Source organism: Abramis brama (assembly GCF_963993115.1).
Source record: "Abramis brama genome assembly, chromosome: 20".
Taxonomy (NCBI): domain Eukaryota; kingdom Metazoa; phylum Chordata; class Actinopteri; order Cypriniformes; family Leuciscidae; genus Abramis; species Abramis brama.
This window is the reverse complement of record NC_139982.1, coordinates 21,726,961-21,754,013: the sequence shown is the minus strand read 5'-3', so window position 1 is coordinate 21,754,013 and position 27,053 is coordinate 21,726,961. Positions and strand designations below refer to the sequence as shown.

General features: G+C 35.9%; 4 protein-coding genes across 4 annotated transcripts; 2 read left to right on the top strand and 2 right to left on the bottom strand.

Moving 5' to 3' along the window:
• The first annotated feature begins 1,378 nt into the window (after positions 1-1,378).
• fam185a (family with sequence similarity 185 member A) lies at positions 1,379-6,165 on the top strand. Its single transcript, XM_084095383.1, has 8 exons — positions 1,379-1,961; positions 2,220-2,329; positions 3,280-3,372; positions 3,445-3,583; positions 3,661-3,702; positions 3,780-3,875; positions 4,043-4,177; positions 5,684-6,165. The coding sequence occupies exons 1-8, from the start codon at positions 1,544-1,546 to the stop codon at positions 5,800-5,802; spliced, it is 1,152 nt and encodes a 383-aa protein (XP_083951509.1). The 5' UTR covers positions 1,379-1,543; the 3' UTR covers positions 5,803-6,165.
• A 641-nt stretch (positions 6,166-6,806) lies between these two features.
• On the bottom strand, positions 6,807-9,174 carry LOC311071006 (tryptase-like; the record flags this gene model as incomplete). Its single annotated transcript, XM_084095219.1, has 7 exons — positions 6,807-6,811; positions 7,318-7,531; positions 8,127-8,272; positions 8,355-8,626; positions 8,721-8,889; positions 9,027-9,047; positions 9,132-9,174. 7 exons carry the CDS (start codon positions 9,172-9,174, stop codon positions 6,807-6,809), a joined length of 870 nt encoding a protein of 289 aa, XP_083951345.1.
• Positions 9,175-11,094: 1,920 nt separating this feature from the next.
• On the bottom strand, positions 11,095-21,544 carry fbxl13 (F-box and leucine-rich repeat protein 13; the record flags this gene model as incomplete). The annotated part of the gene is given in 22 exon segments (XM_084094083.1): positions 11,095-11,186; positions 11,349-11,512; positions 12,513-12,647; positions 12,764-12,847; positions 12,964-13,090; positions 13,182-13,301; positions 14,333-14,495; positions 14,579-14,699; positions 14,790-14,888; positions 16,424-16,553; positions 16,635-16,735; positions 16,825-16,890; positions 16,892-16,952; positions 16,954-17,102; positions 19,777-19,872; positions 19,953-20,051; positions 20,136-20,245; positions 20,376-20,530; positions 20,807-20,874; positions 20,971-21,058; positions 21,199-21,302; positions 21,470-21,544. Coding segments are annotated over 22 exon segments (2,394 nt in total). The 3' UTR covers positions 11,095-11,107.
• A 920-nt stretch (positions 21,545-22,464) lies between these two features.
• armc10 (armadillo repeat containing 10) lies at positions 22,465-26,712 on the top strand. Its single transcript, XM_084095001.1, has 6 exons — positions 22,465-22,812; positions 23,019-23,164; positions 23,293-23,427; positions 23,973-24,149; positions 24,224-24,295; positions 25,735-26,712. Exons 1-6 carry the CDS (start codon positions 22,566-22,568, stop codon positions 25,984-25,986), a joined length of 1,029 nt encoding a protein of 342 aa, XP_083951127.1. The 5' UTR covers positions 22,465-22,565; the 3' UTR covers positions 25,987-26,712.
• Positions 26,713-27,053: the final 341 nt, after the last annotated feature.

Sequence of the window (27,053 nt, the reverse complement as noted above, 5' to 3'; positions counted from 1 at the left end):
TATATGAATTCTGCGTGAATTTACTCTCTTTGTGCTGTATCTAGCAAATGTCTCACTCCATCTCATTGGCTCATGTGTGAACTTTGACCATGACCTTCTGATTACCCTCAATGCTCTTGACTCGACCATCAGCCACTGGTGTCTAGACAGGCTTTTTAATTTCCTCTTTAATGGTCTCTTCTTGAAAAGAAGGGTAATACTACCTGTCTGAAAATAGTAATTTAGCTAAATGAATGAAATGTGATTTACAGGTACCACCAGCAATACACATCCTCTTATGGATATTAACCACTTTTTTACTGTAGTGTTGAAAAGTATTACAGCATGACTATACGTTAATTAAGAACAATGTAGTTAATGTGCATTATGTAGGCTACTAATTTTTTTTTACTTCGTTGTAGCCTACCTTTAACATATGCTTTATTAAATTCTGAACTTGGCTGTCCTAACTTTGAGGACAAATACTAAATCCCTCCTCATAACTCAACACTAATTCATAAGCTAATGGGGAGGAGGATGACAAACTATGCACTGTTATCTGTTGTAAAAAGGCCCTATTGTAATCCTCAGACTTCACGTTATGTGAGATGACTAGAGTGCCACCTACTGGGCGATTTATCCTACTACATGTATAATTATAACAATAACTGGGCAATTCGTTACCGCTGTTTTTTTACAGTGGCCCTTTTGTTTCAGGATCATGAATCATTTCAGTAAAAATTCCCTTGGGCCTTCATTGAAAGAATTAAGACTAGTTACACAAGCAATGAGGTACTGTCATGAATAATGTTGCTCCTAGCTATTAGAAAACCAGACGGAAAATCCGCCCCAATATGACGTGGTGTCTGCTCAGCTCAAAAATGACCTGCACTGGGAGTTTAAAATCATCAAGATATGACAGTTATGAGCTGCTTACTACACAGTAATATACGCTTCCCCTCAATTTTATGTGGCATATGGAAAAACAGGTTGGGTCTGGTTTTGTCTGTATTGTGGGGACAAATGTCCACACACAACAACAGTAAAACGTGAAATCAGCTTCATTCTGCAGACCAGACAATAGTCCCCATAAGTATCAGGCTTAATAAACAATAAATAATGCCAAAATATAAAAAGGTTCAGTGAGGGCTGCGTTAGTTAGTGAATAGAAAATATTATCTCAAATTTACAGTGGAAAGTTTACAACATTACAACATATCAGTGATGTTTATATCTCGAGTGCTTATATTGATATAATTTTTATATCACAAATGCTTTTTTTTCTTCTTCATTTTAACAATTTTTTTAACATACAGTCAGACATCAGTCAAATCTTGTCATGTTGTTAAGTATCACGGACTGGCCTTCGTTTGACTTCACTTCCCATAACTCCTCTCGCGCGCTCTTCCGGTTCGCTGTCATTGCTGTGCGCTGCTCGCGTGACCTCGAGACATAAACATTACTACACGATGCTCGCTTACCACTACTAGTAGTAGCCTACTGTATTTTGCTATAATGAGCACTTATGTAGTTTAGTCTTTGCACTCAAAGTAAAGCTTCAGTGATGTTTGCTTGTGCAGTTACGCAGCGGTTACGCCACGGTCTGTGTCTGGGCTCAGTGCAGAGATGTTCAACACTCTTCACCAGGGCTTGGATCTCTCAGGCTCTCCGAAGTTTTTCAGATGCTCCTTCAACCACGAAAGACTTGAATAAACCTATAAAGCAATGGGAATTATTAGTTAGTCCTTTCACAAAGGTCAGGTGTCATTTAGGCTGCAATATATCTATAAAACCACTGGATCCACATACTTATCCTGAATCTGATCGGGTATTTATTACTGTGCACGTGACAGATGCGAATCAAACTCTTAATGTGGACAGATTTCATGTTCATTATGATGATCAAAGCAATGAACTTCAGATTTTGGACGATGAGATGGATAGCAATGTCACTGTTGAACTGACAGCACCTATTAAATGTGGTAAGGATCTGTATTCCGGCTTGTAAAGAAAATAATAAGGCATGTATATTTTTGTATATTATATTAATATATTGTTGCTGTTAAAATGTAATTATAATTAATGTTATTTATTTTAATTTATTAAGTTATTTACGTTAATATTAATGGTTTTACTATGTAGACTGTATTTACAGCATGTTGATGTAACAAGTATACTTTTAATCATGTAAATTAATTGAAATGTATGTGAATCATTCTAGTCCCTGTCCATCCCTCCAGATCTCCACATCAAGACTAAAGACCAAGGCAACGTGAAGATCCAGAATATGGAGAGTGACCTCTGCCACGTGCTCACAGAGAGAGGACACTGTGTCCTAAAATCTGTAAAGGTAATACATAAGCTTTTCTCAAAATACAAAATAGAGTCCGGGGCCTCAAAGGAGTACTAGGGGGTCCGTGGAAACGTTTAGAGAAGAAAAGGGTTAACTAAGTGAATAAATCAATTAATTAAAAATAAAAATTCATGAAAATAAATAAAATTGGATTTAAATCAATAGATAAATAATACATCTAAGAGTACATTACTATAGAGAGTGACATACAAGAAACTAAATATTTATTTAATCAAAAATACAGAAAAAAAGCCCAGTAATATTGTAAAACATTACAATTTAAAATAACTGTTTTCTATTTTAATATACACTACCAATAAAAAGTTTTGGGTCTGTAAAGGTTAATTTTTTTATCAACAAGGACACAACATCATTTAAATGCACAACATCAAATGTGACCGTTAAGACATTTATATTTTTAGATAAAAATATATTTCAAATAAATGCTGTTTTTTTTTAACTTTCTATTCAGCTAAGAATCCTGCAAAAAAATTTATCACTGTTTCCACAAAAATATTAAGCAACCAAAACTGTTTTATTAATAATTGAGCAGCATATTAGATTGATTTCTGAAGGATCATGTGACACTGAAGACTGGAGTAATGATGATGAAAATTCAGCTTTATCATCACAGGAATAAATTACATTTTAAAATATATTCAAATACTGTTTTACTGTATTTTTGATCAAATAAATGCAGCCTTGGTGGACATCAGAGACTTCTTTCAAAAATATTAAAAAAAGTGTTGTTTTTTTCAAACTTTTGATGTATATTGAGCATACTTCCCTTTTAAATTTTATGAAGCGAGTCCCTTGTGTCACAATGATCAGATTTGGGTGGTCTGAGATCTAAAAGATTGAAACCCCCTGAGTTAATGTGTCATAAAGGCCTAAACATATCTTATTTATTGAGATAATAAGGATCTGATTCCTGTGATTTTGTTTAGGGTCATGAGGTTCAAGTTCAGTCCACAGGAGGAAATGTCACTGGACTCAAGACTTTACATGGGAATGTAGATATCCGCACATCTGGGGACAGTGTAAGTAGTTTTTGATACATAAAACTGCATACATTCTGAAACTGTTATTAAGTCATTGTTTTTGTTCTCCAGAATATCGACATTAAGAAAATTCAGGGAACCACGATGAACCTCTCCACAGAACACGGGGATCTGAAAGCGAAGGCTATCTATGGCGAATCCACCTCAATGTCAACATCCTCCGGGAACATCCAGATTGGCCACGTACACGGTGAGGGAAATGGACGATAACTGTTCATTTTAAACACCTGATGTGCAGTTAGGACATGTATCGTTGTTGTTTTACAGGTGAAGCTCTTGTACGCAGTGAAACAGGAAACATCATGATTGGTAAGTGGTAGTCTGAATTGACAGTAGGTCATTAGTCACTAGTTTAGTGCACTAAAGATGTCCTTCCTGCGTCCCAGACAGCTCAAGTGGTGTCCTTAAGGTGTTTACTGCTGCTGGAAACATTGACGCGTACGTGGGCCAAGACGGAAGTGCAGAACTTCACAGTCAACAAGGTACTAATAATGGACATCAAAGAAACTCATACACAAGATGAGCCTAGTATGAACATATCTACTTACCTGCCTACTTTCTTTTTATCCATTTATCCATTCATTTTTAAAACGTCATGTGGTACGACTCACCTCTTTATGGTGGAAACTTTTATTTGTCATTGGTCCAGGTGCTGTGAGTGTGCGTGTGCCCTCCATCATGAAAACAGCAGTGCAGTTGTGTGGAACCTCTGTTAGCATTAGCTCAGAGATAGAATGTCAAGAGACTGAACGTACTTCAGCTAATGGGAAGACAACAGTCACGGGTGAGTAAAAGCCAGACTCACTTCATGTCTTTTAACTGCTTGAAACATACTTATTTTTTCAGTTGTATGGAATTCAATTCCCATACAAAGTATTGTGGTCACGGATCAAAAAATAATAAGCATGAATAAAAAAATTAAAAGTGCATTTAAAAAAACAAACAAGCATGAATCAAAACTTTAAACACATTAAAAATGATAGTGCACAAATCTTAAAGGGATACTCCACTTTTTTTGGAAATAGGCTCATTTTACAACTCCCCCAGAGTTAAACAGTTGAGTTTTACTGTTTTCGAATCCATCCAGCCGATCTCCGGGTCTGCCGGTACCACTTTTAGCATAGCTTAGCATAGATCATTGAATCGGACAGGACCATTAGCATCTCTCTCAAAAAAATTACCAAAGTGTTTCGATATTTTTTCTATTTAAAACTTGACTCTTCTGTAGTTACATCGTGTACTAAGACCGACAGAAAATGAAAAGTTGCGATTTTCTAGGCTGATATGGCTAGGAACTATTTTCAGGCGCTGCGTCATATCATTACGCCTGCTGCACCCATGGTACGGCAGCAAAGTTTCTTGATTATTACGCAGGAATGAGAGTATAGTTCCTAGCCATATCAGCCTAGAAAATCGCAACTTTACACTTTCCGTCGGCCTTAGTACACGATGTAACTACAGAAGAGTCAAGTTTTAAATAGGAAAAATATCGAAACTCTTTGGTCATTTTTTTGAGAGAGATGCTAATGGTCCTGTCCGATTCAATGATCTATGCTAAGCTATGCTAAAAGTGGTACCGCCAGACCCGGAGATCAGCTGGATGGATTCGAAAACGGTAAGACTCACTGTTTAACTCTGGGGGAGTTGTAAAATGAGCCTATTTCCAAAAAAAGTGGAGTATCCCTTTAAACTTATTTTTATGTGTTCTTAAAACACATTTTCTTCGGTTTTATTACTTTGTGCTCTCTTACATTTTCTGCTCATATTTTACTCTTTTGTACGCTTGTGCTGTTTTTCTCTTCACTCTTCTTTTCACATTCTGCGCTTGCTATTCCAAATGTTGCAGTTCGAGTTTCATGTAAATGAGGGCTGGCTTAAGCGTTACCATTGGTCAGTCCACAGCTCGTCCTCTAGCCAATCAATCAAAGAGGGGAGTTGACACCACTCCAATGCACTCATGCTACAGTCTATGGACTAATGGCTACTGATGCTCACTCATACCAGGAATTATATTTTGATCAAAGACCACATTGTTTGCTATTCTGATCATTTTGCATCCTTTTTTTTCAGTTTGTGCACTATATTTTTACATGTGTTTTTAAATTTTTTATTCACAGCACACTTACTATTTTTTGATCCGTGACAACACTTTCAGCGGGAATTTAATCCCATACATACCATTTGCAAGTCTAGATCTTATTCTGAAACACAAACATGGCAATTTGACTATTTAAACCGCATTGATATAACATATTCTATGCATTCATTACATTTTATGTATTCCTTTTAGCTCATTTGAATGGTGGCCCGTATGAAGAACGATGGATCAAAGCCACAGCTGAAAAAGGTGCTGTGAACCTGAGACACCAGAGCTGGTTTGAGACTCTCAGACTTGGGGCTCAGAGTTAAAACCTGCACAGAAGCACCTGGGACCAAATAACCCACTTCAGTGAAGGTTTATGGATCTTGTGTAAATCTGTCCAAAAAGACTCTACAAAGTTGGGCGATACAACTGTCTTGATATAAGAATGGTGAATGCATCTAAATGACATGTTTGAAACAGGATGCATGTCATTTTATGGGTGGGGTTGTGGGTACGTCCTGCCTCCAAGAATAGAGTATGCAACCAAAGATGGCAGCATATAATGGTGTATTTTCTACATTTTAAAAGTGGTGGTACTCATGTTTTACACAAATTGCAAAACATCCTGTTATGGTATAGATGTTAGATAGTACCTACATGATTAAAAAATAAAGAAATAAACCATTACATTTCAAGCATTTATTAATTTTTCATTGTCACATGATCCTTCAGAAATCGTTCTAATATGAAGATTTGCTGCTCAAAAAACATTTCTTATTATCAATGTTGAAAACAGCTGAGCTGCTTAATATTTTTGTAGAAACTGATATATATATTTTTTTAGGATTCTTTGATGAATAGAAAGTACAAAAGACCAGCATTTATTTTAAACGTTAATCTTTTTATAACATTATAAATGACTGTTACTTTTGATCAATTTAATACATCCTAGCTAAATAAATAAAATAAAAATTTCTATCAACAAAATTTTTTTTTTTAGTATTGTATGCTCAAAAAACATATTTTAAAGTTATTCTATGGTGATATAAGGACACATTTATGTGTAAGAATTGTACTTGATATTTGCAAAATGAAAACTGATGAGAACTGTTAACAAATTCCTGCCTTTTCCTCACGATCTCGGTTACACCCTTCAATGGTCAATCCTGTAGAAAACTGCTTGTTCAACAAATGTTGAACCTATGCAGTTTGTGTTGATCATATTCATGAGTGAAGTTCTGTGGCAGGCGGTTTGCAGTGGAGCTGGTTACTGTCAAAGGCAGCATTCACTGGAAGTAGTGCAGGTAAGTTTGTTTTATACAACTACACTTCAACCTGGAGACAAAAACAAATATTGAGAGAATACAATTACTCGAGTTAAATGAAATTAATTGCACAAATATGCTCATTAAGATACTCATTAACAGTGCTGGGTAGTAAGTGACTACATCAGATTCCAAAAAAGTACTTTTATTATGTTTTAAAACACCAGTCTGGAAAACCATGATGTAATATAATACTTAATGCACTTCATGCTGTTGATGACAAAGAATGGAATACATTTTCTACCACAGTAATCTACCCATCACTGCTCACTAACATGTGTATCAATGTGTGTTGGTCGCTGTGTAAATCCTTCAGCAAAAAATCTTTTCGAGAATATTTTGAACCAGCTTTTTACATAGCTTTTTGCTTAGTTTGCTCTTTAATAAAGTCTAATGTACCGCAATAAACTGCAATAAAATAAATAACCAATTAACATTAATATACAGTTTTGTGATGTCTGTAATTTACTGTACGTTGATATTGTGTATACATGCTTTTGGTTATATAGGTGTTACCCTGACTGGCAGCAGAGCATGAGATTAGGGGGTTGAAGGTGGCGAATCCTGGGAGGTTCGGGCCAGTTGAGGTCGTGATCCATTGCTGATACTGTGACACGCGGGTGTACACTCCAGGTTCATTGGGCTGACCACAGTCGTGACCCCTACTGATGATACCACACTGAACCCACAATGAACACTGCTGACTCACCATTGGACCACCAGAATCCCCCTACAACAGAAAAAGAGAGGGGTAGTATGCTTTTCAGTTACATTTTTTGTTTGTGGCACTATTTAACATTAAACAGTGAATATAAAAAGTCTATAAATACTCCTATACAAACTGTGCTGTAATAAAAATCTAAGTGTGCTTCAACTAAGTGTAAGTTCAGGGGTATACACAGACACACCTACGTAGTTAGTTATTGAGTAGAGTCAGCATGATTTGAAAATTCACAGTTTAATTTGTAAATTTATCCTATAGCTCTTTCTGTGAATGATTCATCCATGCAATATGTTTTGACCTCACACTCAGAAAAACGGTGCAAAAGCTGTCACCGGGGCAGTGCCTTTTCAAAAGGTACCACCCATGCTTCAGAATAAGGAGGTTAACGATTAATTGGTCGTTAATTTAAACAATAGACATCCCATGTTCAAAATGCATGCAAACAATAGGAATTAGGCTCACCCGATGAATTTTGTGACTATTTTGAATTTCTTTGAATTGCACTGCAGATGTTCTTCCTGTTGTTTTTTTAATTGAATTCTGCACAACCCTCATGAGTGCACATGTAGATGCGTAGTAATAATCGGAGTGGTTGTTGTACCTGGCAGGTGTCTTTGCCTCCCTGCAGTAAACCAGCACACATCATGTTGTCTGTAATGATGCCGGCACCCAGCAGATCATTACACTGAGAATTAATTATCACTGGAACCACAGTCTCCTGCAGAGTCCCAGGATAAGACAAATTCACTGGACACACGACAAAACACAATCATCAGTCTGTGACGTTAGTAGAAGGTGTGTGTATGTGTGTGTACTCTATGTGTGTGACCTCCAGATGCAGTTTGTCCCCAGCCTGTGATCCAGCAGTTTGTGCCGGAAGGGAAAATGCTGTCCTCCGCTGCTAGACACACCGGTCTGATATAGTTAGTAAAGTTGACTGAAGAGGACAGATGCAGGAGAGCGATGTCATTGTTGTAGGTGTCACTGCTATAGTCAGGATGTATGACAAGCGTACTGACATTTCTGCTGATTTCATGAGCATGATCTCCCTGCTGTGTCATCCTTCCCAAGTACACAAGCAGGCTGGATGTGTTGACACCACTGAATATACAGACCACGAGGAAAACAACATTATTACAAGAACAACATGTATAACATCATTTAAAATCTGTGTAAATATGTTTGTGATTCTAACCCAGCGAAACAGTGAGCAGCCGAGAGCACCCATTCACTGCTGATGAGGGAACCTCCGCAAAAGTGACCTTTATATTTGGGGCTGTGAAGACTAACCTGCCATGGCCACGCCCCCTCATGCGCATCAACTCCACCCACAATACGGGTTTTTAAAGGGCGACGTCCACAAACTGAGAGAAAAAGAGAATAGTGACACACAAGCTGATCACATAATGAAATGAGATCACATAAATGTTTCTTTTTTAATAATCATGCGGTTTCAGATTATGTTATGTCATTCTTTCTAGACATCTAGAGTGGCTCTTACCATTCAAATGAGGAAGACAACCTGCAACAAAAAAGTGCTACAGATAAATATAAGTATATAATATATATAATATATATATAGTTCTAAAATGAATTTAGATTTTACCTTTGACGCATATGAGCAGGGCCATACAAGTTAACGTCCGCATCGTCACTTAAGGGTGTTTTCACATATAGTTCATTTTAAAAGAACCAAACCCAGACTCTCTCTTCACTGGCAGGATGGATGTCTATGGTAGTTTTGTCATGTCATTCAATTAGTAATGTCCACCACCCCTTCTTATCACTAATTTGCCTGATCATTTGCATGTTTCTTCTCTCTTTTCGTCTTCCTAACAATGCTAGACCTAGTTTTACACCGAAATCCATGAATATGTGTGATGTGTAGTAGGCCGCGTGATGTGTGTCATGCGGATTTTACTGCATGCTTGACAATAAAATGCATCGGACTGTGTAGTTTACATAAAAGTTAAGGTTGAAATGCAAATCTTTGCCTAAACAAAAATTAATGAAATTAGTTCTGTCTGTGGAATTACTATTATTAGAGAGAGAAAAAAAGAGTTAAGTTTTGATTCCATATATGCGAGCAAGATACAATACAACATACAAGAATAAATTCAATGCAAGAAGACAAAATTCATTGACTAACTAAATTGTGGTTACATTCAAAGTAAATGCTTTTTAAATTGTACTCTTGTATGTTTTCAATACAAAAACCAACAGTAAATCTATGTTGTTGGCACACTTTTCATTATTTCAGCATTTTTATAGCATATCTAACCTTATTTTTTAACTAAATGAAAACAGAAGCATCCTGTTATGTTGTAATATTTTATTGTATTAGTAAACCCTGGTTTTAATCACAATACAAATACTATAATATACTATACTATACTACATAATACTTTAGCATTAAGAATAGTGTCTAAAGTTCAACAGATAGCTAAAGTTTATAGCATATAATCTTAATAAGACATAATAGAATGCAAATACTTAAGTTTAGAATAAAAGGCCGTTTTATTTTTATTTTGTGATTCGATATGAAAATAAATGTATTATAAACGTATAAATTAATGTATTAATTTACTGACATGGAAGAGAAGAGATTGTTGATTAATGTCGTTATTTTTATTACACACAAGAAGTATTCTTGTCACTTCATAACATTAAGGTGGAACTACTGTAGTACATGGACTATTTTAACGGTGACTTTACTACCTTTCTGGGCCTTGAAAGTTGCAATGACGTTTCTGCCTATGGAGGGACAGAAACCTCTCAGATTTCATCAAAAATATCTGTTCCGAAGATGAGGGTGAGTAATTAATGACAGAAGTTTCATTTTTGGGTGAACTTACACTTTCAGCGTGTGAAATGTGGCATGGTAGGCTACCGTCCTCATTATATGAATTACCATTCTCATAAGAATTTTTCATTCAGTGCCAAAAACTTAGTTAATACTGATTCTCAACCTTTTTGTAGCTACCCTGACAGTATTGTGTAGTACCTAAAGAAACAAGAAAAAACACCTTTTGGAAGAGATTTCTTATCAAATGCATAAATGTTATATACTATCTAAATATGTTCCACAATACAGTGTTGACTCGACTGGTAACGTTTGTACTGCAGTGTCCTCATCCTGCCATATCTCTTCGAGTTGTAGTAATTAACCCAGACAGTAGGGGGCGTCATCGTGACTGTGTTTCCAGTGTAGGGGGCGTCATCGTGACTGTGTTTCCAGTGTAGGGGGCGTCATCGTGACTGTGTTTCCAGTGTAGGGGGCGTCATCGTGACTGTGTTTCCAGTGTAGGGGGCGTCATCGTGACTGTGTTTCACAGTATAAATTGGGTCTTTATACACGAAAATATCTAGCTTTCTTTTCAATTTTAGAACAAGTGTCCCTCACACGAGGATGATCATATTTGAGGGTCTGTGGCATCTAATCTCTTTCAAAGAAGAGATTTCTTATCAAATGCATAAATGTTATATACTATCTAAATATTTTCCACAATACAGTGTAGACTCGACTGGTAATGTCTGTACTGCAGTGTCCTCATCCTTCCATATCTCGTGGAGTTGTAGTAATTAACCCAGACAGTAGGGGGCGTCATCGTGACTGTGTTTCCAGCGTTGGACTCGGCGCTGCAGTTTCAGAGCGGCCTGTCTGAGATGAGAAAGGTACTTAACTCAACACTATAATCATTAACATAGGATTATCTCTGCTCAAATCTATGAAATTAAATCTTCAATATCTCCTATCTGTCCATCGATATTATGCACTGTATTTGTGTTGCCGTCATGGAAGGGAAATGGCACAGTGAATCACCTGGAGATGTTCTTGCAGTAGAGCATGCTGATGGACCGCAGATGTGGACAGCTGCACAGGAGGAAAGAAGGAGTGCGGTCAGTCAGGAGAGGACAGCTGCTCACGTCCAGCTCCCTCAGGAAGTGACCAGCCCTGGTTAGATACTTCACTGCTGTATCTGTCATCTGATGCAGCAAAATATAGTTTCAGCTATTATGTGATATTTACCTTTACCATAGGCCTATATTGCAGAGTCCAATGATCTGAGTGCACTAGTGAAAATACTTTTTTTTTGCATTTTCTAATTCAGGGGTTTTCAAACGGGGGTCCGGGACCCTCAGGGAGCTACAAGGGTTATACACGAAAATATCTAGCTTTCTTTTAAATTTTAGAACAAGTGTCCCTCACACGAGGATGATCATATTTGAGTGTCCGTGGCATCTAAAAGTTTGAAAAGCCTGTTCTCATTGAATGCATTTTACAAATCATATTATCAGCATAACAATTTGAGTAAAGTTGAATTTCGAACATTTGATTATTTGATTAATGACCTTGAAATATGTCTAATCCTAAATTTTTTTTTTTTTTACATATTTTATATGTTCTGGTTTGAATTTTAAAGCTCCTCCCCCTCAACTACGTTCAACATTCCACATTTTGGCTGCGTCTGAAATCGCATACTTTGATTCTAGACTTACTACATTCGCCATGTTGTCACTGTCATGTGACCTACCAGCGTCAGTTGTGTGGCTTCACTGCCATTCACAAATCCTCTCCCGTGGCCTCATGGGATAGTAAAGTGTCCATTGCATGCGCACTTCACAATCTCGCCGGAAGTTGTAAGTCATCCGGAAGCTACTGTTTTATGAGTACTGTGAATTCAGACATACTACTCTTGTCACATACTGTTTTTCGCCTACTATGTAGTAGCGAAGTATGCAATTTCGGATGCAGCCTTCGTTTTTCGGTTAATTAAGTGCATCATCCGGGTATTTTAAGTGTACTTTTCCTACTTGAAATTTTCAGTGTGAACACACTAATCGCACTATTTATACTACAAAATGGCATAGAATAGTGCACAAGTACTCGAACTGGGACGCACTTTTTGTTCATCTGTTAATTGTTTCCTGACTAACTACTTTGTGCACTTATTATTCTTTCAAGATTACTGATTTAAAGTAGTACTTTAGGGCATCCAGCTATTCTGACTGTGGCAATGGTCCTGCAGAAGAAGAAAAGGGCTTTGATCGCACGATCAGACAGACACACACAGTGACACACATCCAAAAGCTCCAGACGAGGACATTGTCGGCAAAACATCTGCACAGAAACAAAATTATGTCACATTAACTTTTCCATAAACGGTAATCAGATTGCAAATTCCTGGCAAGCCTTACATTTATGCACAATGGAGTGATAATAAATGTAAGCCAAACCTTTATTCCATTATCTGTAATGAAAACACACTCATTTGCAGTCAGTTTTCTCAGACTGTGATTGGCCCCCAGAGCTACCAGTCCCTGTGAAAGACACATCTTTAATATAATTTAATATAATAATGCTAGAAATACTTCTAATAATGTTTTGACTACAGCTGTAAAAGGATTATCTGTGATAAATGATATACTAAGTATACTTTGTCATGTATTTTGCAGCCAGTGATGTCCAGAGAGACCAGAGAAGCACATTTGTCCAGACACTCAAAGCCATTATCTGTCAGGTTCTCACAGAAACACACGGCCAGGTGGGTCAGATTGCTACATCTGGAAATGAATTTTACATTCATACAGTCACTCTATAAGAAGGATTTTATGTAAAAAGAGTGCACTGTCTGTAAGTGTTAACTGTTTTCACCTCTGAGTTATTCTCTTCAGAGACAGGTCAGTAACTTTTGGGCAGTAAGAAAGATCAAGCTCTCGCAGTTCAACAGCAGATGGTCCTTCAGTGATGTAATAGATTCCCATATCAGTCACCCTAGATTGGGTAAAAAACACACAAAAATTGAATGCATTTTTATAGAATCTGAAATGCATGTCAAGAATGAAACCAAATATTAAAGATTGAGGGAGCCAATGTAAAAGTTTAAGAATCAGTTGTATGGAAATCCTGAATGGAAAGGTGAAATATTTATCTTTTGAAGTGCCACCCTGATTGTATGAAATCCTATCTATTTTTTTTCTGCTGTATGTAGCAATGAAAAATGATTTTTTTAAAATGTTTTGCAGACTTTTTCCCCTTTTGAATTTTGTGGAGTGCCACCCTAAGGCTGTGTGTCGACCAAAGCATTTTTTCCTTTGACCAGCATATTTTTTTCTGTTTAATAATTCAGAATTCTTTAGTTTTTTGCCCATTTTTTGTTGTCTCACAGCACAGAAAAAAACGTAGTGTCTATTTACACTAAGAGCAAATAGCCCGCCTTGTTGGCAGAAGCTATTTACACTTACTCCGCACACTAACGTCTGGTTGGGCCAGACAAAATTACGAAAGTCATTGGATTGCCAACAGTAGCAATGGTGTAGGGCTAAAGTTTTGAAGCAAATCGACCCGTATTCGAATCCGTCTTTTGTCGAACTTTCTCTACTCCCTTTTCCCATTATATATCAGATAAGAAAGGCATTGATTTTCAATAAAAATGAAGAAAATATTCAAAAAGTGAAAATAAAGTGTCTAACATGTTTAATAATAAAGTGTTTATCAGTTAGGGTTAGGTGTAGGAGGGTTTTATTGTCCCAATAAGGCGGCATCCATTAAAAAGTTTTAACAAATATAATAATTTACACTGTTATTATTGCATACCGTTTAATGTACAACAACACTGAGTTGCTGTCACTAGTATAACATCTTTCTACTATTTACACTTATTGCAAAGAAAATACTGCTATTTTTAGATAGTGTAAATAGAATTTAATGCTATTTTCACTTAGTGTAAATAGCCACTGCCGAAAGAAGAAACACTGTGTTTGCATTGTTCTATATATTCACGTCGGTGCAATGGCTTCTCTCACTTGATACAGCCTGAGATATTTAGGTTGCACAGTTTTGTCAGACTTCCTAAAGACTTCAAGCTGGCATCAGTCATGCGAGGACAGTCGGACACATGGACCTCAGTGAGTTTCTGAGAGCTCCGGCACAGGGCCTTCAAGCTGCTGTCTGTCATTCGCTCATTACCTGAAACGCAGAACACACAGTTTCTGTTTTACTAATTTAGCCTTTCTAGCCATGCCACATTATTTGAGCACACAAATACAAACCTTCTATTTGGATCTTGGTGAGGCTGATCACTTCCGCTATTGTTTTGAATGCCACATCAGATAGAAATGGCGAATCCAATAGGGAAATCACAGTCAGCACACGACATTTAGACACTAAGACCTTGCAACAAAGAAAAACAACAATCACCAATTCAAAATTAGTGTCTAATAGGTGTTGTCATATTTTCTGTACATATAACACACACTGTACCTCCACACAGGTGTCAGTGAGGGTGGGCAGGTCATCTAACACAATCTGTTGAAGTGAACTGCAAGCCTCAGCGACATATGTAAATCCATCCACAGATATCTGTAGAGTGGAAAAAAATAACTTTTCTAACATTTATATAATGCAATTCATTTGATCAATCTTTATTCTGATTTATTTCTATAAGCAGCAAAAAGTACCATGATAGCTACCACTTGGATACAGAAGTAGGCTACTACACTTCAAAAAATGATATGATCAATAAGTTATCACAATATATGTTTTTACATTGCTTTTATGCAATTTTTAAGTTATACAAGATTCAAATAATTTTTTTAAGTCAGTTTAATGTAATTTAAGTTGAAATCACTACAGCGTATGGAAATACTATGTTTAATTGGACGTGTGCCATGGTATTCTTTGAGGTACAACATAAATATCATGGATAAATCACTAATAAAAGTACCATGGTAATACTGATTCTGTCCATTATTGCGAATTATTGTGACTAAGTAAGAACCGTAACATGCCGCATCAAAATTATGGTATGCGCTAATCATTTTTTTATGAGACATACTCTGACGGAAATAATAAATATAACAGAAATAGCCGACAAATGATACAGTTCAGTGGAAAGAATTCTTGCTTCTTATACAAAAAAAAAAAAAATTATTCTGTCCAATAAAGTTGCTGATTTTATTTTTAAACAATTCATAATTATTAACCAGTAAACTATAAACGTTTAATGACAGTATTTTACCCAATTCTTCCATATGTCATCACTTTGAAGAAATAGTTACCCACGTTTTTGTGGGGAATTGGAGTGTTTTGGATGGACTTTTCTAATTTTGTAAAAAGGAATTTATCCCAAAACTATTAGTCTATTTTTAAATAGATCCATTTCATATTACATTTATTATTTTATTACTATTCCTTGCATAACTGCACATTTTACATTCATAAATGTACATTTTCAAAGAAAATGCCTTCTTTAAATTCAAAAATTACTTGTAAGACTCATTAACGGTGTAATACTTACAATTGAACACACTTTAGTTCATTTTAGAATTTCATGTAGGCCTATTGTAACTTTTTTTTTTTGCCTTTTTGTCCTTAAAAAAATGGGACAACACTTTACAATAAGGTTTCATTAGTTAACTACTTCAGTTAACACGAACTAAGAATAAACAATACTTCTACTGAATGTATTAATCTTAATGTTCATTTTAACATTTATTAATAGATTATTCAAATCAAAAGTTGTATTTGTTAATGTTAGTTAATGCACTGTGAACTAACATAAACAATGAACAACTATTTTTAATGAACTAACATTAACAATGATAAATAAATACAGTAATAAATGTATTGTTCATTGTTAGTTCTTGTTAATCAATACATTAACTAATGCTAACAAATGAGACCTTATTGTAAAGTGTTACCAAAAACAATAATGCTATCAAATAACACCTTATTGTGAAGTGTTACAGTTGCTACGATAAACGCATTGTTGTGATGTTTGCACTGTTTTGGCAGCAGAGCAGTGAAACGCAAGAAAGCTTTCTCTGTGAACCGCCTGTAAATATGAACTAATATTACTAGTGTGCATTTCCTATAGGCTATGTGTCAACTCTAACCTGAGAACAACCGGAGAGGTCTAGATGACTGAGTCTGTGACAGCCTTTCCCTGTGGTCAGATACTGCAGGCCTTTATCAGAGAAACCCATGCAGTGTGCCAGATTCAGAGACCGCAGCGTCACACAGCATCTTATAAACAACAGTCAGTTCCAGAACTATACAAATACAGTTATATCTGTGTAGGCTACTGAGAAACATATAAGTTTGTACCTTGAGAGGACTCTTATAGTGCCATTAGTAATATGAGTAAAGGCCAGATTAAGATAGAGGAGAGAGTGACATCCCTCTAAAATCATCTTCATATTTTCATCCTGTCGAGATTGTTTCCAAACAAAAAAAGGTGTTAGATTGATAAGCAGCAGCAAAATCTATAATCACAACGTGTTTGTTTTCTACTTGCATTAAGATTTTGGCATTCGCTCAGATTGAGTTCTTGAAGATTCCGGCATTGACCTTTGAAAATAAAACACATGCAAGATCCTTATCATATCATTGATCAAACTGAAAATGTGTGTAATTTTAGACTGATAAAGTAGTTTTACTGATGCGTCTGAAGCTCGGGCCCTGCACCATTGTGCAACCGCACAAGTTCACAGAGATCACATAGACACGATGTGCCCGCAGTTTTCTCTCCACAGTCTGATCTGTGATCCAGCTGCCCTCAGGGGAGAAATCAATCTGTGGAAACACATTTTACAGATTATACTGGATATATATCCTTGTGAAAAAGAAGTGCACTTTAGCATACTTTTAAAAAGAGTATGCTTATTGCAGAAATAATATGTTTTACAAGAATTTACTTTAAATTGAAACTGAAACTGTAATGTTTCCGGTCACTTAATTGAATGTTATTTAAAATTAAATGAAAATGGTATACCTTGGCCCTCTAGTGGTTAAGAAACCAAACTGCATGCATGTTGCGGAAGAACATTGTTTTGGTTGTGCTTCGGCTCTGTGTGAGGCAGTGCGAATGAATATGGTTCTTTCTCATAACTAAAAAAGAGATTTTCCTACTGCTCATTTAACATAGGCTTAAGAGATATTACCAGTTTAGATGGAAAGGAGCTTACTAGCACATTACTTGGACACTACATCCTTGAAAATAAATTCCAGCGCTACAACAGCCCATAGTGAAATGATCCTTCAAAATAAACAATGAACTCTGTTAAAGAGCTACATATGGCAATTTATCTGTTTAAAAAAAAATACCGTACTCACCTGTTGAGTAAATTAAACTGCATCTCTCAATGTTTTTACAACATTTCAAACTTAGTTCTCGCCATCTCAGAAAGCCAAGCAAAGCCAAGAATGTTGATTCTTGATTTATTACGAGCTCTGTCAGCGCTTCTTTTTTAAACGGGCGATTCCCCGCAGGTTTGAGATTTAGCTGCTCCCTGACGACCTTTCTCTAGCTAACTTATGCCACTCCCACACAAGACAAAGTAACCGGAGCAACTTCTCTTTATTTACGGATAGCCCAGGGGTCGGCAACCCAAAATGTTGAGAGAGCCATACTGGACCAAAAAAAAAAAAAAAACATCTGTCTTGAGCCGCAATAAATTAAAAGCCTTATATAAGCCTTATAATGAAGGCAACACATGCTGTAAGTGTCTATATTAGCTTTAATAGCCCCCTAGTATCAAAATGATAAGTAGGCAACAAATACATAATGAGCATTCATGATTAAATGTTTATTTTCCCTGCAGCGCATCCTGGAGAGAATGACGCACCACGTGACTACTCTGCTGTACGATCGTGCTTTAAGTTTAACTTCCATTATAATTTTAATGTATTATGTTTCGTTTTATTTATTTGTGTATTATTTTTACAACATTGAAAAACTTTAACCCTTTCACACGTAAGTTTAAAATATTCTGACTGACCCCAATGTGTCACTTTATGGTTTCCATGGTGACGCGTCATTGCTTGTCACGTGACACACCGCAGCAACAACAGAGCTGAATGAATGATGATCTGCTTTTATGTCATTTTTCCTTTTGTATTCAAAATATTCACAAATTTGTTAGATATGGCATGAAATATCTGATATTCCGATTGTCAAATATATGCAAGTGGAAGTGTTTTGTTGTTTAAACACCTTTATAACGATCGCGTTAGTTGAGCTGTATGCGCGATGGGCGCCGCCATCTTAGTTTGTGCCGCAGACACAGTTCAGAGAATCGGATCTGTTGGATTTACAACACGTGAAATCATCCACTTCTCCCGAAATACATAAAAGCAAGTGGCTGGTGAACTGGGAGAAGAATAGAGTAAACTTTAAAGTTACTTACACAATGTTTATCTGATATGAATAAAACGTGTCTAATTATAATGGAAAGGATTATTATTGCCTCTTCCTTTAACATCAGTGTGTATTTTACAAACTCTAAATATATTGTTTTTTTTAGTACTTATATGTCTGAAACCTAAAATAAACATTATGTGGTTGAAAACACTGAAAAGTTGTGCTATATGACAGCTCTGAGCGCGCCTGTCTCTGGCTCAGCGCCAGCCAACGCGCGAGAGCACATTTGAATTTAGCAGTTGATCACGTCATGCACTGACCGTTCTAATCACACCGATGTGATCGTATGTGCGAAAGGGTTAGAATGTTTGTCATGTTTTTCCTCCTACAGAAATTATATTAAAACAAAAAATATTTTTTCCATTTTCATATTTTTGAAAAAGCTCCAGGGAGCCACTAGGGCGGCGCTTAAGAGCCGCATACGGCTCTAGAGCCGCGGGTTGCCGACCCCCGGGATAGCCTATGTGGAGACGCACGGGTGAGTGACGTATGTATGCAATTTTTCTTTGAAACCCATCCTGTCTGAAATATAAACACTTAGAAATATGCTTGAATCGAGACAAACACGTTTTGACTCATTATTTAAATTTAGTTAATTTTGAACAAAATGTTTTACAAGCCTACCATTAAATATGGTTGGTTACAGCCGAATGTACTGACAAGCATTTATGGTAAACTAAAATATACTTTAATGTATTTCTTATTTAAACGTGTATGTATGTTTAAATATATTTCTAATTACACTTTTGTAATGATGAAGTTGCAATTACCCTACATTTAAAATATAATAACTTGGTTTAGTATGTTAGTCAACACATCAAAATAAGTGTACTTCGTTAAAGCATGATAACAAAATATTATTAAAACATGATGATGTAAAATGTACTTTAAAGTAAAACTTTAATTTGACATTACAAAGTGCACTTTTTAAAAATGTGTCAAGAAACATGTAGTGACGAGCACTACAAGAGCACATTCAATACTGCTAAGTGCACTTGTTTTCCACAAGGATAGCTGAATTAAAGTGTTTAAGTGAGCTGCACTGACCTCAGTCCACAGTGAGCTGATTTGAGTGATCGCTTTCCAAGAATGACACACCTGAGCGCATTTCAGGAGGTCACGCACGCCTAGACATTGGAAGATCTGCACCAAATAGTTGATTAAAATCACAGTTGACTTGAAGCCAGTTATATAATGGTAACGTCACAGAGGTTAAGTGATACCTTAAGAGACAGCTTGTTAGGCAGCAGTGATAGTCTGTCCTGTCCGTTGCCCTGTGATATCTCTGAGTTCAGACTTTCTTGTATCTCTCTCTCTAGCTTCTGAACATACAGACATGCATAATACCTAAACATCTCATCAATTAAATGCATTTGTGTTACACACATTTTAATTTGAAAAACTACCTTAAAATATTCCTTTGTTCTTTTAGCTTCATGCACAACACGACGCCAAGTTGTAATGATGTTTCTGCAGTGAACAGACTCCTGTGCTTTCTGTAGTTTCCTCACAGCATCTGGATAACATAGGTAATGCCTTCATGTTACAATATTAATAGAGAACAAAATGGTGTTTAACTAGTTGGATTTCCTAAATATTCCAACTTTGAATGTAATCTGATGTAATATATATAGGCAGTAGCTTACCATTCTGCCTGTGTTTGCGAAAGCAAACCCACGCTGTCCACTTGATGAAAGCCTGTTTTATCCTTCTCTGTGTGTGATACAACTTAGCCTCTTCCATTCTCTCAAGGAGCCTGGCAGCATTCATTTTCTTCTTCGAAATATAACTCTTCCAACCCCTTTAACATGAGAAGTCAGACATTAGCCTAGTTGATACCGGCCCGGTGTTTTTTTGTACCCTCTTATGGTTCCATGAAGAACCTTTAACATTCCACTGCACAAGTTATTCGATTTCTTCACACTGAGAACTTAAGAACTGATCAATGAAAAGGTATTTGGGCAACCAAAAAATGGCATCACTATGTGAAAACCCCATTTTGGAACAATTACGAGTGGATCCAAAGCAGGTTTTGTTTGCTGTTGTGGCTCTTTTACAGTACAGTTTTGACACTCACATGAAACACATTCTGGTCATCTTGGTTCGATAACACGAGAACGCTTTCTCCAACGAATGTGACAGAAACTGTGAGAAAAAATGAATAAATGAGTTTTAGCAGATGGAGGTTTGATAGCTCAACCCTATTCGCTCTGAATAAAGAATACATTATATGAGATTTACCTGGCCGTCTTCTGAATTTCCAAAAATATCATACACGATGCTTCCTGCCAGTGAGAAGATTTGTTTGTCTTTGTCAATAAATGTGTGCCTAAAGAATTCAGAAACAATTTACATTTTTAGGGCTATTATCAGTATTATTTACTGTATTATACTGTTTAAAGCTTATAAACTTGATTTTACATCATCGTTTATATTCTAATGTCACAAATTATACACAAGCCCACATACCAGCAAAGCTCGAAATCCTGATCCTCTAGAATTGATAGGATCTTCTCTTCTATAAAGTGCAAAGGATCTTCAGGGCATGACACACATAACCCAGCAAGCAAAGCCTAGTTTAAATGCAAAATATAATAAATAGCATTAATAATCCTTTAAACTAATATATATATATCAACATTATTAATAAAATGTACATGTTATAAACAAATGAATTGGATTGTGTTCAGTTACACTATTTCCTTGGCTGGCTCATTCATTAACTAGATCATTAAATCACCTTGTAAATCTGAGGAAGTGAATGTTTAATGAAGTAGTCTCTCAATATTGGATCTGAATCTTGCCAAGAAGTCATCATAAAATCGATCGCAGTTGAAGAAGTAGTTTAATCATTTCCTGCAGTTAGTGCAACAATAACCTGAGACACCTGTAGCTTCTGTCAATATTTACATTCATGTTGCTTGGTGACCTGAGCAAGTGGTTGGTCAGATGAAAAAATCCACGGAGTATATGTGTAATAGCAAAAATACCTAGTTCGTAGTTTTCATATATTATCCACAAAACAAAGTCCAGACTTTACATTTATTGAAAGGCTTTGGGATATACTGGAGTAGAGTTAATAGAAGTGCTTGACTCTTGCATTATCAATACAATATCTTAATCAATACCAAAAATGTATGCACCTCTCGATGGAAATAACATCAAAACATTTATTTCCATCAAGAGGTGCATACATTTTTGGTCAAGATCATGTATTGGCAATGCAAGAGTCCAGCACTCTGTAAAGTCTCCTCCAGCACATCCCAAAGACTTGCCAATTCATGTGTGATAATTATTCATCATGCTTCCTCCCAACCATTCTTTCACAATTTGAGCCTGAGGAATCTTGATATTGTCATTCTGGAATATGGCCATGTGTCTTCCTACATGGTTGTTTAAGAAATGAAAAGCTACACACTCCATAAATTGGGGTAACGGGTTAGAAGAACTGTCGCCAAACATGCTAGAAACACAATAATCACTGCAATAATGATCCAAGCATTGACTCTTAAGTATTTTCCTATTAAATCCAAACAGCGACACTTTTTTGGCCAGGCATTTTTTTGGTTTTCAAAAATGTGAAATTATTCTTTGTTTATGTTTTTTGTTATTTGTTATATATTTTGTATTTGTTGTATATTTGTTATATATTAGCTAAATTCATTCATGAACGCAACTCCGCGAAACGTTTTGGTCGTCCACTGATGCAATAGGCGGCAACGCGCTGAGGAACCCGACGAGTATAATGTGACCAGGAAGTGGGTGCATCTTTATTTATCCTGTCGGACAAGAGCCATGTGTTAACAATTTCTGTATGAAATTGCGCATATCGCAGAATGGGAGATGACAATGTCATAGCCCGGCTCGGCAGCATGAAGGCTCTGTTGGGGATTGTAGCAGGAGCCGGAGCTTCATATGGCATTTATAAACTAGTCGTTGGTCGTGCAGGAGACGGAGGAGTGAACAGAAGAAAGTCTGCTAAAAGTGTGACTATTCAGCCCGGGAGTTTAATGGACAAAGTCTCTGGATTTAAAGTTGTCAGTAAGAGTGATAATCTGGATCCGTGTGCGGAGACTGAATCTAGTAAGTGACATTCAAATGTTTTTTATGATGTATATTATGAAAGTAAATACTGACAGCTCTATGTAATTTTACAATATTTGTTTTAGAGTCAAACACATTGCATTGATTAAATATGGGGAGTTTGTTCATTTAGTTGTCTCAGGTTCTTGATATTTTCATACAAACATATTCTTTGCTTCTTTTTTTTTTTCTTTTTTTCTCATAAGGTGATATTCACTCAAAATCTGCTGCCAGCCTGGAGCCTCGACATCTGAGCATGCTTCTCTCTCTTCTGCAGAGCAGCCCAAACCCAGAAGAGAGGAGAAACGTTCTCGTAACCTTAGGAAATGCTGCTGCCTTTACAGTAAACCAGGTCATCTAATGGTTTGGCATCTAGACATTGTGCATTATTCTTACATTTTGCAGAAGAGTAAAAAAAAAAGCTCTCAAATTGCAGTTGATGTATCATATTTACAATAAATTTTTGCTTTTCTTAAATAGGATCTTCTACGAGAATTTGGAGGTCTTCACATCATAGCAGGCTTCCTCTCAGACCCTTCATCTGAGATCCGGGTTCAGACTCTAAACGCTCTGAACAATTTAAGCATGAACATCCGCAATCAAGAGCAGCTGAAGGTATTGCAAATACTTTATAGATTTTATTATATAGGCTTTTTTGTATTATTTTGTTATTTCGGTACGTGCCTGTTGCTTTTGAACCAGTGTTTGTTGTTGTTAACTAATGTTCAAAATTGTTTTTGTTGATTAAAATAAAACTGAAATAAAATAAAATATAAATAACAGATGAAAATCTTAAACTTAAAATCTTTAAAAAAAAAAAAAACGAAGGAAAATTCAAAAAAAGTTGAAAATAAAAATGTTAAAAACTAGAAATTAGTGCTGTCAAATCGATTGATCACTATTAGCCGCATCTAACATAAGGTTTATGTGTATATATATATATATATATAGTGATTAATCTATTTCACAGCACTAATAGAAAAACACAAAAAATATATATAGAAAAAAAGTTCATAAAAATGACATAAGTACAAAGCGAAATGACTAAAACTTGAATGAAGTTTAAAATAGAAAATAAAAGCTAATTCAAATAATTAATAAATGTTATATAAATAATACTAAAATAGCATGTTCTTCCACACGTCTCTGTTGTTGTTCAGATATATATCCCGTCAGTGATGCAGCTGATTGAGATGTCACCGGTGAACTCTGACCTTCAGCTGGCAGCGCTCCGATTACTCACTAATCTGTCAGTCACCGATAATCACCAGCATCTGATGAAGAATTCCATCACCCTCCTCTTATCGCTGCTCGTAGTGAGCAACGAAGTCCTACAGGTGATTTTGGATTAATGAGTTAAATGATATGTGTACACAATCAGATTTATTGAATATTTAATCTGTTCCTGCAGATCCAAGTCCTGAAGGTCCTAGTAAATCTTTCCTCCAATCCAGATCTGATGGACGATATTGTGCAAGCTCAGGTGAACAAATTTGTCTTTTATGCTTTCATTTTTTTGTAGGTGAGATCCAGTGCACTGACTTTTCTCTCATGCCAACACAATATGATTATTAATAGATAACCCTATAAATAACTCTCTTGGTTGCTGGGTGTCCTAGTTTGTCCCATTGGCTTCCTGTTGATGCCTAGATCTATTTTAAGACCAGTCTGGGGCCATGATTTAGTTTAGACCTGCACGATTTGGGGTGGCAAAAAATCTAATAATAAAAAAAGCTTAAGGTTTGCTGTGCTTGTTTGTAGGGCTTCATAATATTACCAAAGATTTGTGATTATATATCAAGTAGGGCTGAAACATAATGTTTATTTAATAACGCACCTGTCAATTATGTTAAATCGCCCTGGTGTTATGGACGACGTCGCCATCTTTGATACTGTCGGTTTTGTTACCCGAGTTCAAATGATGTTGTGACTTCAGCACTTCGTTCATACAGATATGTATTCAAACAGCTATTTTAATCTGCCGAATGAACAAAACATTTCAAGACTCACACCTGTTAGCAAATGCTGTTGTCAATTAACAGTCACTGAACGCAGCCATTATGAACATTTCTGATAGATGCCTTTTAATTCTTGGTACTTCGTTTTTTATGTTGGGAATTTTTTATTCGTAAAGTATGAGAAAAGGTTTGAATAAATTGTTGAAAGAAAGATTAATGGCAGTTACAGTTATTATTTATTGGCATAACTACAGGATTAATCAACTAATCAGAAAATAATAAATAAAATAATCATGATTAATTGACTAATCTGGAAAAATAATCAATAGATAAATTGATCAATAAATAATTATTTCGTATGATTATAATTATTATTAAATAAAAAAATATTTATCAAAATAAGAAATGTTTTGATTATAATTATTACTAAATAGAAATATTAAACAAAATAAGAAATTTTGAAAGATTAATGACAGAAGTTACGGTTATTATTTATTTGCAATTTAACTAAAGGATTAATCAACTAATCCAAAATTAATCGTAAAAATAGTTGATAGATTAATCGACTAATCAGAAAAATATATATAATTTTTATAATTATACTAAATTATAATTATTACTAAATAAAAAATCTAACAAAATAAGAAATAGTTTAATATTTTAAGAAATATTTAAAAAAGAGGAATACATTTTTTTTAAAGAAATATAATAATAATAATATAATAATGTTATGGCTGTCTTTCTTCATTTTCAAATGTTAAACCATCATTAAACTTTTATTTTAGTGGAAAGCGGCAGGAAGTGCTTCTCTCTGAGGCACGCATATATACTTTATTTGTGATTAAATAAAGTCTTTTTTGTGATTTCGTTTTTTTAAATTTTTTTAGCTTACTTTAGTTCTTCTATTGTTAAGAGCTTATGTATTTGCACACACTCCTCCAGTTACTTGTAAATCTGTTCACAGGCTCCAGCCTCCTTGATTTTGTTGTTTGACGGCTGCACTAGCACATCTGTTCTCCTCCGCCTGTTGTTTTTCGTGGGGAACCTGCGTGCGTGGAGACCCTCGGCACAGGTGGCTGAAGCTCTGAGGACGAGGCAAGACTCTCTGTACTGTGTTCTACTGGACAACTCCTCTCAGCTTCACCGTAAGCTTCCCCTGCTGCTCTCACATCCAGATGAGGAGGTGAAGATGCAGGTGGCCAGGCTCCTCACATAACCTCTCACAGAATACATCTCCTGTCCTTCTGTGTTCACCTACTGAAACGTTCAGGCTCAGCACTAACAAACTAGCATTAATTCCTTAGTGGAGCAGTGTTGATATCTGCTGGTAGCAGCCACTTGGTGGGCCATCACTATCCTCTCAAAATGTTGGAAAATGGACAAGAAATGACTCCCTCAGGTTATTTGAGAGATGTTCGTTCATATAATAGACATTTGTGAACACCACGAATCTCCTTTGAGAACCTTTGAGAACATCTCCACTGCCAAACGTTTACTTGCCAAGTGAATGCATCTTACAAGCTTGCAGGTATTTTCTCTGACCACACTAAGTGCTTTGGATGCCCAGATTAGTGGTGGAAAGGACTCTGCATGTGTTTAGAAATGTTAAAGCCTTGAAAAAAAGCCTTGTTAAAGCCTTTATTCAGTGCTGCCTAATGCAAGTGAAGTTTACCATTGAATAAAGGTTATTCGGGTTATGCTGAGGTAGATCCAGGAACCTTATTTTTACAGAATCTGCATTGATTGTACTGTGATTTTGTTTTCTGATGCTTGATGATGAGATTAACATATTTAATAAAGGTTATTTCATGTTGTAAGGCAATTATAAAAACAATGGTTGCTTCACAGTTTAATGTTTGCTTTCACATTATTTTGGAATGCTTTCTGGCTTGTATGTCAGGTTTGTGAAACTTCTTTAAAATAAATATTTAAGTTTTAATAACCTTTGTTTATTGAATTCGTGCTCTTGAAGACCATCTACATCTTCATGTTTGTTTTTAATGCAGAGAAATAACTTTCATTATCTCTTGAATCGCAGCTGTGTTTGAGAACAACATTTCCCACTAATCTTAGCAATTCATCCAGGGTTGCCATGTCTGCTTATAATAAGCGAATTTGTGCTATCAAATCGAATCAAGCGCTATCTGTGTGTTTTTCAGTATTACGGATTGTATGAGAGTGTTCAGAAATATGGAAGCTTGTTTCCACCACAGAATGAAAAGTAAAAAAGGTAAGGTAACTCGCACTTATTTTTTTTCATTATAGTTTTTAGTTTATATGTTT